This window comes from Manihot esculenta, chromosome 13 (genome assembly GCF_001659605.2).
Source record: "Manihot esculenta cultivar AM560-2 chromosome 13, M.esculenta_v8, whole genome shotgun sequence".
Classification (NCBI taxonomy): Eukaryota; Viridiplantae; Streptophyta; class Magnoliopsida; order Malpighiales; family Euphorbiaceae; genus Manihot; species Manihot esculenta.
Genome location: NC_035173.2, coordinates 8,467,339 through 8,483,741, shown reverse-complemented (window position 1 = coordinate 8,483,741; position 16,403 = coordinate 8,467,339). Strand labels below are relative to the sequence as shown.

Sequence of the window (16,403 nt, the reverse complement as noted above, 5' to 3'; positions counted from 1 at the left end):
TTCTACTGTTAAATCTGTATATCATGTTTTGATATCTTCCCAAGGGGAAAATGCCTATCAAGCAGATGGTTCTCTTCCTAGTAGTATGTGGCCTTCCTTCTGGAAAAGTATAGGGCATGTGAAAATCCCTCCTAAAATAAGAAATTTCATCTGGAGAGCAGTATATGGTGCCTTGGCTTCTAGAGAAAATATTTTTCATAGGAAGTGTGTTAAATCTCCTAATTGTGCCATTTGTGGTGCTGATTTTAAGTCTGGAGCATACACTCTTCTGTCCCCATGTAGCTGCGGATCACCTCTAGGCTTTCACCCATCTGTAAACAACTTAATATCATTTTCTGCTTGGTGGTCTCAATTATTATTGTTGGATGCCTCTCCAAATCATCACTAAAAACTCTAGCGAGCTTTATATGCTGGAATATATGGAAAGCAAGAAATTCAGCAATCTTTGAAGGAGTAAACCCAGATCCTCTAGCTACCATTATCAAGGCTCAGAATGTTTATGAGGAGCTGCAACATATAACCTTTTTGATTGGCAGGGCAGCTTGTTTTTCATCAGCATCCCCTCTTGTTGCTGAAGGAATAGACCTTAAAAAAGCTTTAATTTTTGCAGGCTGTTATGGAATCTGACTCTCTCACAATCTGTCAACTCGTGGTTTCTACTCGATTTCCTATCCCGTGGGAGATTGAAACTGCCATTCAAGACATTAGACAAATTTGCTGAGCTTATCCTTCCTTAAAAAATTAGCCATGTTTATAGATCAGCATTTGTAAAACAAATGTGCTAATTGGGTGGCTTTAAATGTCCGTCTTTGTAATTTGCACCATGGATGGGTTTCTACCTGTCCTCTTCATCTGTTTGTAATATGAATAAAATATACATTTAATAAGTTTAAATTTAATATAATTATGATAAATTAATTCTCATTTATTTAGAATTAAATTAAGTAAAAAAATATAATTTTAATTTATTATATTTAAAGTTATTAAATTTTTATTTAGTTGAATCAATAAAAAATTATTATTTTCTAATTTTTTAAATAAAAAATTAAATATAATTTATCTAAAATTATGAGGCCCTTTTTAAGGAGAGCTTATGGTGGTCCATTTATTTAATAATAATATTAATAAAATTATCACTAAATTATAATTTATCTAAAATTAAAATTGCCGGCCACAAACGCAGCACAGGAGCGTTTGCCATTTTCTCCACCAACAGTAACACTGTTTGCTTCTCCTGAGAGCCTTTTTATAAAAATAGTGTTAAGGCCGCGTTTGGGTAAATCAAATGTCCATGGGAACCGACACCACCTGGGTCGGCAAAAAGCCTCTCAGACGCATTGGAGGCATGTCCGATGCTCTCTCCATCGCAGCCGATCTTGGATTTTCTGTTGCACCTCCTCCTTCTCAGGTATCTCTCTCTCCCTTTGATAAAATTCCTTTGGATTTTTGTGGAGTTTGCCATTTTCATCTTGATTGATTGCATTTTCTATTCAATTCTCTACCTACATTTATCTTTCTGGCGATTTTTGCTCCAATTTCTCTTAGACACGGCTCTATTGCTGTTTCCCCCGCCCGTGCCTTTCTTGATAGGCTTGGTTTACTTTGAGAGTGTTACATGCATCTTCATCGACAGGCAAGTGCGATGACAAATTTTGATAATTTTTTTGATGGATTTAATGTGTACTTGCAAAATGAGGAGGTAAATATATTCAAAATGCAAGCCATAGAGAAGGTTTAGCAGAGATTTTATGATTGGTCAAACAATGTGAAAAGTGGGTTTAACAGTAGAGTCTAGGCAGTGTAAAGAAATAAGAATATGATACTGCTCTTGGCTTAATTCTATTGATCGCTGTTTCGAATAAATTCGCTAAATTAGCAAACTTAGGCTCCGTTGCTCCGGAAAATATTTTCCTTGATATCGGAAAAAATTAAGTCATTTTAAGGAAGAGAGAATCAATTAAGATATCTATTTACAAATTTATTAATATATTTTATTTTTTAAATTAAAATTAAACAATAAAAAACAAGTTATTTTATTAAAAAAATATTTTTTTCAAATACAATTTATTTTCAGAAAACAAATTGAGCCTTAATTTCTTATGAAATTACAGCAAAAATGTAATTTTAATTAGTTCTTGATGTTAATTATCGCATATGGCGGATTATATCCATTCTGTCTTATGAACTGCCACATTTAAAACCCATATCTATTTTTTCGTCAAAGCAATAGCCCATCCCTAATTAAATCCTCTATGTCAAACGTACAATCAACAAGATTACACTATTCATGTGTTCTGATATATCAGTATATTCTCCTTTTGCATGCTGGGTCTGCTTAGTTGCCTACTCACTCAGGAGATTATTAAAGTGCAATATATACAATAAATAGCTTTATTAATTCTATATGGTAGTAGAGGATTCTTGAGCTCACCATTTTTGTATTTGTTTTTTTAAACTGTTTAGGAAGAACTCCAGAACTTATCCATAGCCACTGGAGAAAAAGGTGACGACTTGATTAGGGTTTTAAGAGAATTAACCACTGTACAAAGAAAAATAGCAGATCTACAAGTGGAACTACAAGGTCGAAAGGTGAACTATTTTAGCTCGAGTTCCCCCTTGTGTCATTTTACAATTCACATGAGGATTAAATTTTCTAACAAATGGATGTTTAGTTGTAACATGTATTCATGTTAGTTCCAAAGATCTGCTAAGATCTTCTGATTTTTTACGTTAAAGCTATAAAATTGACCTGTGACAAAATTTTAGGATGACAAAAATGTGGCACATTTGACACATGTGAGTGAAATGGAAAAGAAGATTGAGACTTTGGCTAGAATTACTACTATACTGAAGGATGTCATTCAGAATAAGGTAAGTTGTTCATGTTCATTACTACATTGAAATAAGTTTATGCTTTGAGCCATGAAAGGGAGTTGCATTTAAGAACTGTTTGTGCAGCACGGCAATACATGCACACACATGAATTTATGTGACCTTTCATGCTCATGTATGCTTTCAAGTATGATAACTAAATAAGCTTGTTGAATTTTTCTCTATTGATATATATATATATGCTGGATGAATTACTTGAGGTACATAATACTGTTCTAACTAAGTTATTCTCACAATGTTTGACTTATCGCTAGCTATTGTTGTACATCTAATTCTTGACAAAACTCATTTATTTGAGACAATTTTGGTTATTGTGCTCCCTTTTATTTTTTTGGGCCACATCCAAAGAGGGAGGATGGCGGCATAGATTCCTACTTCCAATTAAGACCAAGGCTACATTTATTTCTCGGAAGTAGCTAATGTTATTTATTTAAATATTTTATTAGAAAATTGTTTGGTTGCAATGTTGAGAAAAAAACAAAGGAAATTTGTTTTCCAGTTTTGGAATGTCCCAGAAAACGTCAGTTTTCTTTCAATTTATACTGCAAAAATGGTTGGAGTATAACACGATTTATTATTTAATATGAAAACAAAGAAAACATGAAAATGGTTAATTGTTCTGTCACCAGTCGTCGCCAATGATTGGTGGTCAAGGATATTTGATGGTGGCTGGTAGACAAATAGGTTTGTGTTTATGTCATGCACTTTACAAGTTTCTTTACATTTTACCAACTTTGTCAAAATTGATAAAATGATACCCCATTTTGGTTTTCTCCTGAAAATGGCTTAAGTCTTCCATTTGACCTGGAAAATATTTTCTATTGAAAATATTACTTTAAGTGCCCTAAATGCCAAGAAATATGGAAATATTTTCCATAAAACAACAAAGCCCAGGTTGTTTTGATAAGGAGCAGCTTTTTAATGCATTGACATTATTTACTTCTCTGCTGGAAAATATTTCAAAAATGGACTTTAGACCTTAAGGGAGATTTTTGAAACTGCTCTTTTTTATTTTTGTGGGGGGGGGGGGGGGGGGGGTGAGGGGAGAGTTTTGGGATGGATTTCTGAGGATCCAGAAGTATTCCTATTGTACTCGAGATGTAAGTTGGACTAGTTTCATTTTTCCAGTGAAATATTGCATGAACTTGGTTCTATAATGTATTATTTTGCTGAAAACCTTTTGTCTAAGCATTATACATTCTTCATCCTCTTTTCTTGTTAATTCTTTTTGTAATAATTGTCTGTTCTTTATTTTCACAAATATTGGCAGGACCGTATTATAGCCCGTCTTCAACAACCATATTCACTGGATTGTATTCCAGTGGAAGCAGAATATCAGGTTGTTCATCCAATTATTATACTCTTTTGAATAAGCTTTATAGGATTTTGTATATTGTTTTTTCATTTACCCTGTGTATCAATGCATGCTCATCCAATTCTAGCAATAATGTTTTATCAGCAATGAACAATAATATGGGTTGAGTTGTGTTAATGGGCTTTTCTGAGGGTGTGCGTGTTTTGCTTGGTGTTCATGCCCTCTATTATCAAAATATTATGTTACCAAAAAAGTATATAATACTACTGATCTACATAAGATGAGGGAAATAAAATTAGCAAATACAACATGCACATATTGTTGAGGCCTTATGGTTTGGTCCATCAAAGATTCAAATCTTAAATTAAGAATGCTATTATTATTGAATTATACATTAATCAAAATACAGCAAAAACTGAGTTATTAGTCTTGAATATTAAGTCTTAAATTCTGGGCTATTGAGTTTTTTTTTCCCTTGGTCATTTGAATTATTCTGACTGAATAAGGGATATGCTTACCTCGGGTCTATGCAGAAACAATTTTCAGAATTACTGATGAAGGCTGCAAGTGATTATGGTGCTTTGACAGCATCTGTTTCGGATTTCCAGTGGAGTCAGAACTTTAAGGAGTCTCCTTCAATATGGGGGGTATGCTTATGGAAACATTGTGAAGTATTTTGCATTCTTTTACATTCGTGTTGGTTGTTTCTTATAGGCTTTGAGCACAAGCTGTGCTCTTCTCAGGTTTTTTGCATATTTCTCCTTTCATTGGAGTTTCATTTTTCTAGTGTTAATGAAGTTCACCATATTACTTTTTGTGAGATGTTATAATCATGGGAGTTGGAAGGAATTGATATTTTTAAGAAACTGCTAAAACATTTGCATTTTGTTGTCAATAGCGTTTGAATGCACAGTTAATATATTAGTATAGAGTCGTGCTACTTCCATAGTAGAAAAGGTAGACAATCACATTAATGAAACAATTGGAACTTTTCTAATTTTGTATAGGATTTCCAAAACCATCAACAATATTTAGTAAGCATTTGGTTAGTTTGGTCTATTCGGTTCGAAATTCAGCAATAACTGAATAAACTGGATTTTTGGTTTGGTTTCCCTATGTGGTTTGGTTTTTAAAAGCCTAATTCAGTTATTTTGGTTTGATACAGTTGAGAACTGAACTCACAGTTGCAAACCCCCAATAAGGGTTTAAAACTCTAGCCACTCCTTTAACATATCAAAAAAATAAAAAATAAAAATGACTGATGATGTCAGGAAATATCTTTTATTATTTTTACTTGTTTTCCATGTGATATCCAACTTCTTTTAATGGAAGTGGCCTTGTTTCTTTAAATTACCAAAGTATATGCAACACATAAGAACGGATTGCTTCACATTTTTTTTTTTCTTTTCGCTATTTTCATGCAGGAAATGCTACGCCCTATTCCTGTTGCTTTAGCATCCTGTACCCGATTCTTTGAAGCAATGTCTGCCATGAGAGAATCATTTGCTACTCTCCAAAATTTGAGAGTAGGTGATTCAGTTTCCTCTTTGCCAAAAACACCAGCAAATGATCCTTCACAGAGACTACCAGGAGATTCAGATTGTGCGACTCCTCCGCCTTGGAGAAATGAATCCAGTTTCGATGACTTAGCAGTGAAAAGCCAAAGGAAACAAGAACTTGAGAGGCAAGAAGCAGATGATGAAAGTAGTGAAATGGGTGACTCTAATCAAGTTGATGGCACAAGTCATAGAAGATTGTCTTGGCCTCCATCAGTTAAAAAGAATGGTATATAATCAACGACCTTGCAAAATTCAAATTGTGTGTTTTCCTCGGAATGAATTTTGTGTACAATATTTTCAATGTTCATGATGTTGAATTAGAAGTGAAATATACCTCGAAATCTTCATTCACTTGTCACTTGTGCAGTTAAAACGACTCGTGGAAATTCTTGTATTTGGTAGACACCATTTGTTGTCTGCTCAATCTCGATGTGTTTCAATCTATAGTCTATTGGCCAAATACATCACTGTGCTCCCTAACCTTTACAGAAAGTTAGTTGCTAGTTTATAAATGATAACTACTTAACCTTTGAAAAGTCGCGTGGGGTTAAATAGTTATGCATTTATAAAATTTGGAGGTTCTCAAGACGTTGTTAGATCCCAAATTGTGTTTATCCAAGTTTACTTGATTTAGCTTGCTTTGTTTTTAATTAGGGGTATTGGATAAAAATAATTGAATGTTGGTAATTTACATTTATAATCTTGAGTATAAATATTCAGTGAAATATTTAAATGTATATTATTTATATGTGATTTTTTTATATAATAGAAATTTATTTGTATTAAATATTTACTTAATATAATATATTTAATATTACATTTAATAAATGTAAAATATATTTAATTTCAATATAAAATTTAAATTAAATGCTTATATATTTTATTAATAATATAAAACTTTAGAGATTATATTATAATTTACCATTAATTTATAGAAATTCAATTTAGTCTTTTTAGTTATAATTGCTACAAATTAAAAATATTTAATTTTAATATCTAAAATTTATATGAATTATTATAAATATTTAAAATTTTTTTTATCTAATGCCCCTTTTAATTGTTATATTATTCATATTTTTTTTTATTCACTTTCTATTGCTTCTTGTATGCAACAAGGTTTTATTGGTTTATGATGATTTGAAATATTAAGGAGCTATAAGCTTATACGAGGTAAACAGTATGGTATGGATAGAAAATCTGCTGAATGACTGGGAATACACATTCTTGGATCACGCCTTGTCCGTGCTAAAGAGAGCCTGAAAAGTTGATATATCTAGTGAGACAAAAGAAGGGCGTGGCCCTGTGAGATTGCCATTTCCAGTTTCTGTGTTTCACTAAAGTAGAGCAACAATCGGTTGTGTTTTATCAAATCTTAGACCAATGCAAACCATGAGGGCCCTTTTCCTTCTTAATTCTTTGGTATCAATGAATCAACTTTTCTTTTCGACTAAAGGTACTCTTTTGCGGCGTTCGGACTTAGGATTTAAGGTATTCTTTTGCAATCGTCGGATGCAAAGATAGTATTTGGTTTAAATTAAAAAAATTAATTAAATTTAATTAATTTAATAATATAATTTAATTTTTTATTTATTTATTTTTATTTAATTTGATTTTTAATTTTAAAAGTTTAATTATTTTAATTCGATTTGATTTTAATTAAAAAATATTAAATATTAAATCAAATTAATTAATGATAATAATATATTATTTTAATAATATAAAGAGATTAATTATAATTAAAATTAAAATATTTTAAATAAATTTTAAAATATTAAAAATATTATGTAAAAAATTAAAAAAAATATATTAAAAAATCTAAACAATTAAATTGAATTAAATCAATGATTAATTCGATTTAATTTTATTTTTATTTAAAATTAATTTTATAAATATTAAAATTTTAATTTTTAATTTATTTAATTTAATTCAATTTTATATCAAACTAACCCAATTCCTCGCTTCAAATCAAATTATCTACTCAAGCAGCGCTAGAGTTTGTACCCTTTGAACCTAAGGTTTGAGGTTAATCTCGTCTTTCGCTTTTCTTCGGCCTATTCCATTGTATTTTGAATGTCATTTGGGCCTTATATGTTATTTTTACAATCACCCCTTATCTTCGAACAAAAAAAAAATTATGAGTGTAGTCTAAAATCTACCCGAGTAATGTATGTAAGGTAATGAGAGAAATTTAAAACTTTCTAAGTAATCAATTTAGTAGATCTTAAAAAAAAAAATACGGATGATTTATTTTAAAATTTATTATTGGATCTTTTATTAAAATAATATTTGATAATATAAATTTTATGTTAGTATAAAATTTGAAAATTATCATTGATTGTTAATAATATGATATTATGAGGTACTTATTTAATATAAAATTGAATCATATATTTTAAAATAAATTATAAATTCTAAAATAAAAAATTAGTAAATCACATAAATTTTTTTTATTGTTTTCTATTAATAATTACTTTAAAAAAACTATATTTTATCTTGAAAATCTTCCTCTAAAGAACTTTTACCTAAGAGTGCTCTATTTCTGATTTTAATGAAGTTCCAAGGCCAAGAAAAACCATCTATAAATAGGGATTAGCATTCCGTCGATTTGGTTTAAAATCAAACTGAATCGAATAAATTAAAATTTAAAATTTTAATATTTATAAAAATCAAATCGAATTAATTTTGATCAGAAACTAAACCAAATTAAATCGATCTGATTCGATTTAATTTGATTCGGTTTGATCGATTTAAATTTTTAATAAATTTTTTATTTTTTACACTTTATTTTTAATATTTTAAAATTTAATTAGAATATTTTAACATTAATATAATTTCATCTTTCTATATTATTACTAATACATTCAATTTAATTTTTTTTTTATTTTTTTTATCAAAATTAAAATAATTCGAAATAATTAAAATTTTTAAAATTAAAAATCAAATTAAAATAAATAAAAAATTAAATTAAAGATTTAAATTAATTCAATGAAAATTTTTTTTTAATTTGAATCAAACGACGCTCACCTATCTGTGAATCGTCTTTCGAATTATAGGAAGAGTAGGAAAATAGCTTCTCCACATTGCCATTATAAAATGAGAAAAAGCTTTTGAAGGCCATTGGGCTGCCTCTGCCGATGGATGGACCATTTAGAATGGATGTGATGTTTGAAACTTGATTTTTCACATCATTCTCCTTTCCTTAAGATTTCTAATTTGGCTGTGTTCCAAGATTTCTATTGGTCCACAAAAAAATAAATTTTATATAAATATCTTCCTATTGGACAAGACTTCACTTTTCACAAAACCTGCACCAGTTTTAACCACCCACTCTTCATTAATGCTTCCATCACAGAAAAAGAGAAACAGGGTAATTATTATGGCAAATTACAATTTAGTCTATAAAATTTAGTCAAGTCTATAATTTATTTTTATATTTTTATTGGTCCTATAATTTTTATTTATTTTATTTTTTAATATATATTAAAATAATAAATAATAATTTTAAAATAAAAATTATGAGTTAATTTTTAAAAAAATTAACTAATTAATCCTTTCAATTTTGAAAATAGAAAAATAGAGTTATGATTTATTCTTTATAATTTCTTACATTATAACAATTTATTCACTATAGTTTAAATATAACTATTTAGTTCTTAAATCAATAATACGGGTAATGGTGATATAATAGTATTCTTCATAGTAGAGGGTGGTGTTGTTAATTTGCTAAAACTATAATAACTAAATAGATAATTTTTAAAAACACAGGTCAATGTGTAAGTTTTATAAAATTCCAAGGACCAAATTGTTATTAACAAACTATGGTGTCTGTGCCGCACATGTTTCTACATTGGCCGTTTCCTCTATCAAAGCTACATCCATTGTATTGGGTCGCCAGAAATAACGTCTCGCTATTATTGTTATTATTATTATTATTATTAATCTTTATAATATTTTTATAAGAATATAATATTTTTATTTAATTATTTTTTATTTTTTTAAACTATAATAATATAGAATCAATTATTAAGCTTAGATGTGTATATATAAAAAATATATTTAATTTAAAAATAGAGATAGGTTGTCGCCATTCCTTGAAGCAACCTTCTCTTTTTGTTGTCCTGCATTGAGCTATGGCTGATTGGCTATATGATCATGCATAAAAATTAAGTCTCCTTTTGTCATTATTCCAATAATAAATAAATAAATATATCCTTTTTAATCCTTTATCTTTAATAAAAGCTTTCTCCACACTTTAGTTTTTTATAATTAATATCTAACAGTATTTAATTTATTAATTTTATTAATTATAATAATTTAATGTTTATAATCAGTAAATTCTTAATATTTTTTTTAAATTAAAAATTAAAATTAAAAAAAATAAAAAATAAAATCTTTCATATTTATTTAATATACTGTGTTATTTTAATTTAAGTTGCATATGATTATGTTTGCACATAAAAGCGGAATAATTATATGTCTTATAAAAATTTTAAAAAAAATTATTAAAGAGCATATCTAGTCTAGGTAGGCATAATTTCATGTGCCTCCAGCTAGGAACTAGCCATTATTATTATTTATTCATGTGATTTAGTAAATTAATTATACTTTTTATTTTCACCTTTTTAAATTATTAGGTATTTATTAGACGTAAAAATCAACCATATTTAATTTAAATTAAAAAATTAATTAAATTGAATTATTTTAAAATTTTAGTTTAATTTTTTATTTATTTTGATTTGATTTTTAATTTTAAAATTTTGATTATTTTAATTTAATTCAATTTTAATTAAAAAAATTAAAAAAAAAAACAAATCGAATCGAATAATGATAATAATATATTATTTATATTAAAATTAAAATATTCTAATTAAATTTTAAAATATTAAAAATAAAGTATAAAAAATAAAAAATATTAAAAATTTAAATCGATCAAATTGAATCGAATCAAATCATATCAGTTCAATTCGATTTTGAATCCAACTGACTGAATACGTATCCTAATTTTATGTATTTTAAACCATCAATCTTGTCTTTATTTATTTAAAATAGTTATTCTCTGCAATTTCAAATTATAATTCTTTAGTATATATAATTTTAAAATCATAAATATTTAATTTTTATATAATTCATGTAATTTATGAGAGATTATATCATTTACATTTTTTTAAAAAAAATAAATAATGTGTTAAAATATAAAAAATTAACTAATTAATTTCATTACATTATTAGATTATGTATAAGTGTTTAAAATTATTAATAATAATCGGTTGATTATATTATACTTAATATTTACTCTCTTTATTCACTTTTATTAGTCATTTTTTAGATTTAAAATAATAATTACTTTTATAATTTTTAAAATTTATTTTATTATTTATTTTTCTTTCTTCTAATTATGATAATTTTTTATTAATAAATTAATGAAAAAATTTATTAAAATTGGAGTAATTAAATTAGATAAAAAATAATATGGTCAAATTAAGGGTAATTTAAGTGATTTAATTTTTGAAATTACAATAAAAAAAATAAATAATATATAAAATAGAATTGTATGAGTAACCCTTAACATTCATAAAAATATAATATTTAACTATGATTTAGTGGTTAAATAATTAAATTTTTATAAATTTTAAATTTAAAAATATATTTTATAAAATTCAGTAGCTAAATAATTTTTTTAATGAAAAATTGGGTATAAATGCTAACTTAAAAAATCTAATTAAGAAAATAATAATGTGGCAGGTAAAGATTGGAAAAGCATGATGCAGGGGATAGGGATGGGCATCTCTGACATTGCCACTTCCAGATATGTTTATTTTTTAAAAAAATTTTCGAAAGCCTGGAATGGTCCCACCATCACAGTTCCAAACTCAGATTAAGAAGCAGAAGACTCCAAAAATCATTTATTAAAAGAGAAGCGGCCGCCGCTTGTGCCCTATGGCATCAGAAGACAAACGAAATCAGCAAAAGATCAGAGTGCCACTACCCACTTGCAACCCACCCTATCTTCTAACGTTGCCTGTTCAACACAATTAGGCCTTATTTTTATCTCTATTTCAATTTCCATAATATTCCATTAATTTTATTTTTAATAAATTACTTAATTTTTTAAAAAAATCATTTTAATCGATTATGATAATTTTTTATATTACTGCTAAAAAATTAGTATAATTTTTTTTAATAAAATACATATATTACAAGACAGTAAATATAATAAATTATTATAATAATAATAATAAAAAAATAAATTATATAAAATCTAATTGGATAAAGCTGAACAAAGATGGAATCCGTCCGATGATAGAGGAAAATAAGATTTTAGCTTTTCTTATGGTGATGACTAAAGTTTTAAAGAAAATTGATATTACTCAGGAGGTGATGAATGTTATTTTATCTTAACAGAGTCATTTGCCAGTAAGCTAAACTCGCACTCCTCACTCATTCATCTTTCCTGAAAGCATACTCTTGTCTCGGTATTAGAGTATTTCTTTTTTTAGCATTTTTAATTTTTGAACTGACTTTTTTATTTACTTTTCCTTTTATTTGCAGATATAGTCGGGTCGAGCAGATTTGCAAGGCGATACGTGCTGTTCGAAAGGGTAAGGCTGTTGCTGATAGGGTCACTAGTCCTCCTGCTAAACGTGTTCGCCCTTCGAAAGTGGTGATTGTACTTCCTCCTCCCCCTCCCTAACTTATGGCCGAGGAGCTGGAACCCCTTTGGCCTAAATCTTTGGCCCTGAGTGCTTCTGCTCTAACCTCAGCTCCTAAGCACCCTGCTAATGCCCCTTCTTCCTTCATTCCTGAAAGCACGGGGATTGAGTATTCCTGGCTTGCGGGAATTCAAAGCTTGGCCTTGGTGCTAAACCCGACACCTTCGCTCCTTGATGACCCTTCTCTGAGTCTTTTGCTAATCAAGAGTGCTTTGAGGTCCGCAGATTGCCACCACTTAAATGAGGTTAAGACGAACAAACTGTTTGTTAATGCCATGCATTATACACTAGAGGGTGCCCTCTGCTACCAAGGAGTGTTCTAGAGCCTTGAGGCGAGAATTTAGTGCAAAAAAGATACACAGGAAGCTCTTGGCTGAGAAATGTTCAAGCTTGAAGACTCGGGTTGCTGAAGTTAAGGGTATAATGAAAGAGACCCTAGAGTTGGTAGACAAGTTTCAGGTTGATCTTGACGTGGCCTTTGCTTCTAACATGGGCCTTGAGGGTCAGGCTAAATCCAACGAGGATCAAGTGGCCCTATTGCAGCACCAGATCTTAGAGCTGCAGGCTCAAGCTGAGGAGGCCCGGGCTCCCTCTACCAAGGTCGCCAAGCTTGAAGCGGAACTCAAGGAGGCAGTGGCCTAGGGCAGGGAGATGTTTGTTCAAGGCCAGGATTCCGTGAAGGAGCTGATGAAGCATTTTTCTTTTGCGGATTTCTCCTGGATAGATGACATCCTCCCCGAGGAAGAAAATGAGGATGGAGAGGAGCGTGCTGAAGATACTCCTGTTGAAAAGGAGTGTGATGAGGATGTACTCTCTGACTTGGTTTCTCCTGTGCCAAAAATATCAATGTAACGAAGTCGGGTGGATGGGCCTCATGACCCTGACCTATTGTAACTTTTCATACTTTCTAATGAGAATGTTGCCTTTATTTCTGTTAAACATTTATATGTTCTACCTATAATATTTTTTCAAGGGGGGAAAATTTGCTTAAGGGGCTAACACCTGTTTATGACACCCAGTTACTGACCTGTCTTGTGGCCATGAAATAAGAAACTTAGTGAATTTCTAGAATGGGACTAATGCCTAAACATATGGTACGATGGATGCCCGCCTTGTGGCTGTAACTTGTGGGACTGATGTCCGAGCAGTCTGGCAAAAATTGTCTTGTGACCTTGATTCGTGGGACCAATACTCGAGTGGTATGGCGGAAATTGTCTTGTGATCTGACCTGACAAAAGCTGCTTTATGATCCTAATTCGTAGGACCAATGTCCAGGTGGTCTAGTAAAAATCGCCTTGTGATCTAGCCTGGTAAAAACTGTCTTGTGGCTTTGATTTGAGGGACTAATGCCTGAGTGGTATGGTAATCACCTTCTGACCTTGATTCGTGAGACCAGTGCCCGAGTGGTCTGACAGAAACAATCTTATGACCTGTCCTGGCGAAAACTCCCTTGTGGCATTGATTTCTAGGACCAATGCCCAAGTGGTCTAGCAGAAACCGTCTTGTGACCTTGCTTTATGGGACCAGTACCCGAGTGGTCTAGCGAAAACCACATTGTGACCTGGCTTGGCGAAAAATGGCTTGTGGCCTTGATTTGTGGGACTAACACCCAAGTGGTCTGGCAGAAACTGCTTTATGACCTTGATTCATAGGACCAGCGCCCGAGTGGTCTGGCGAAAACCGCCTTGTGACCTGGCCTGGCGAAAATTGCCTTATGACATTGACTCGTGGGACCTACGCCCGAGTGCTCTTGGGGAACCACCTTATGACCTTGCCTAGCAAAAACTATCTTGTGACCTTAATTCGTGGGACCAACGCTCGAGTGGTCTGTTGTTCCTTTTCACCGAAGAACATAACATATGAAAATACTTCGTTAATTTTATTATTAAAAGAATATCCTCCATTTACATATGAAGGTATAACTAAATGGATGTCAAAATGTGAACGATACCAGAACTCTTATGAGATTATGGGTGGATGACTCCCATGGACGAATGTTTTCCAAGATTTTCAAAAGTTTCCTACCTTTTTGGTAATTATATTTGTAATCTGCTCACTTTTCTAGACCTTACCGAGTCGTTTTATTATCATATGTATGACTCCTACAGGTTATCTATCAAGAATTGTTTTAAGGGTTGTTTCCTCAGACCTTTTTTCTTCTTTTCTTTTTTCCGGATTGAGCTTGGGCGGCCACCTGATTTCTTTATCATTTTTTCTGATCCACATCAAGGTACAAGTTTGTGAGTCACTTAGCAGAGTGTAATTCTTATACTTACTCTATTCATCCTTCTTTCGCGAGACGGGGTAGCTCCTGTGATCTCTCTCATGGGCTCGTCTCTTGAGTTTTTGACTTTGCTTTTGATTTGTCCTCTTGTCTTCTTTTAGTGAATGAACCTTATCATCCAACTTGATATACTTCTAAGCCTTGTCTATCAACTGTTAGTACATCGCGGTTGGATTTTTAATTAAGGAATCCATGAATTTGACGTTATGAGTTCCTTTCTTCAACATCTCATATGCTATCTCATGATTCAACTCTTCCATATGTATGGCTTCAGCATTAAAACAGGAAATATAACTCCTTAAAGACTCGCCCTCTCCCTGGCAGATCTTTCACAGGTCAGAGGAAAGCTTTTCGAGAGGTATGCAAGTGATACATCTGGATTTGAATATCGTAGTAAAATGTGTAAAGTTTTGGATTAAACCTGGGCTTAGATGTTGATATCATTTCTACGCCAAATCCATGAGTGTTGACGGAAACAATCGGCATAATACAAAATCATTGACATCCTAAAACTGCATAATTAGGGGTAAGCATTTAGTCGGTTCGGTTCAAAACCGAACCGAACTGAATAAACCGAAAACCAAAATTTTAGTATTTATGAAAACCGAACCGAATCGATTTTGGTCAGAAACTGAATCAAACTGAATCGGTCTGATTCGGTTCGATTCGGTTTGATCAGTTTTAATTTTTAATAATTTTTTATTTTTTACACTTTATTTTTAATATTTTAAAATTTAATTAAAATAGTTTAATCTTAATATAATTTAATTTCTCTATATTATTGAAAATAATATATTATTATAACTAATCGGTTCAGTTCGGTTTTTTTGATTTTTTTCTGATCAAAACCAAACCGAACCGAAATAACTGAAATTTTTAAAATTAAAAATTGAACCGAACCGAATTGAATAAAAAATCGAACTAAATTTTGAAATTAATTCGGTTCGGTTGGTTTTTTCAGTTTGAACCGAATACTACTCACCCCTATGCATGATTGTCCTGAAAATGGCTAGATGACTTCTAGATCTGTGGTTCCGTCATACTTGTCTAAGTTAGGCAACTTGAACTTGGTGGGAAAGGTTTTCGCTAATATTTCTTCTAAAAGAGGCGAGACACCATCGAAATTGAAGTTCTCTTTTTGTTCTTTTTGGTATCTTTGTATGGCGCATACTAGCTTTCAGTCCACTCCTTTCGGAGCCTCGTCCTATTCATCTTCAGATTTGAACCTTCCTTTATGTTGTAATTTGGCCGCTTCTATATGGACCCTTTGAGTGTCTACAGAGGCTTCATCCCTTCTTCTAGGGTCTATTTTATATGCCTTTTCTGGAGTCTTATACTGTCCGAGAGTAGCCTGCAATCTTTGAATATATTGAAGTATCTGCTCATTGTTTAAATTATTAAGATCTGCTTCGTTGATCACTAGGGGTGTATTTTCTTGATTATCTGGAGTAGAAAAAACAGTGAATCCCTCATAGGTAGCGATATTGATAGCAATGGTAGACTTTCGGCCATTTTAAATGAGGAAAGATGATAGAAAATTGGTTACACTGTACTCGATAACGGTAACTCTGTGCTGAGACTCGTTCTATCAAAAGAGGGTGAGTCTTAATGATAAATCGGGAGTTAAAGTATCCAGGTCTCCT

General features: G+C 30.8%; 1 protein-coding gene across 1 annotated transcript; it reads left to right on the top strand.

Moving 5' to 3' along the window:
• Window positions 1–1,173: 1,173 nt before the first annotated feature.
• LOC110629183 (AUGMIN subunit 2) lies at window positions 1,174–6,228 on the top strand. Its single transcript, XM_043949223.1, has 6 exons — window positions 1,174–1,408; window positions 2,464–2,589; window positions 2,767–2,871; window positions 4,163–4,231; window positions 4,741–4,854; window positions 5,632–6,228. The coding sequence occupies exons 1-6, from the start codon at window positions 1,286–1,288 to the stop codon at window positions 5,998–6,000; spliced, it is 906 nt and encodes a 301-aa protein (XP_043805158.1). The 5' UTR covers window positions 1,174–1,285; the 3' UTR covers window positions 6,001–6,228.
• The last annotated feature ends 10,175 nt before the right edge of the window (window positions 6,229–16,403 follow it).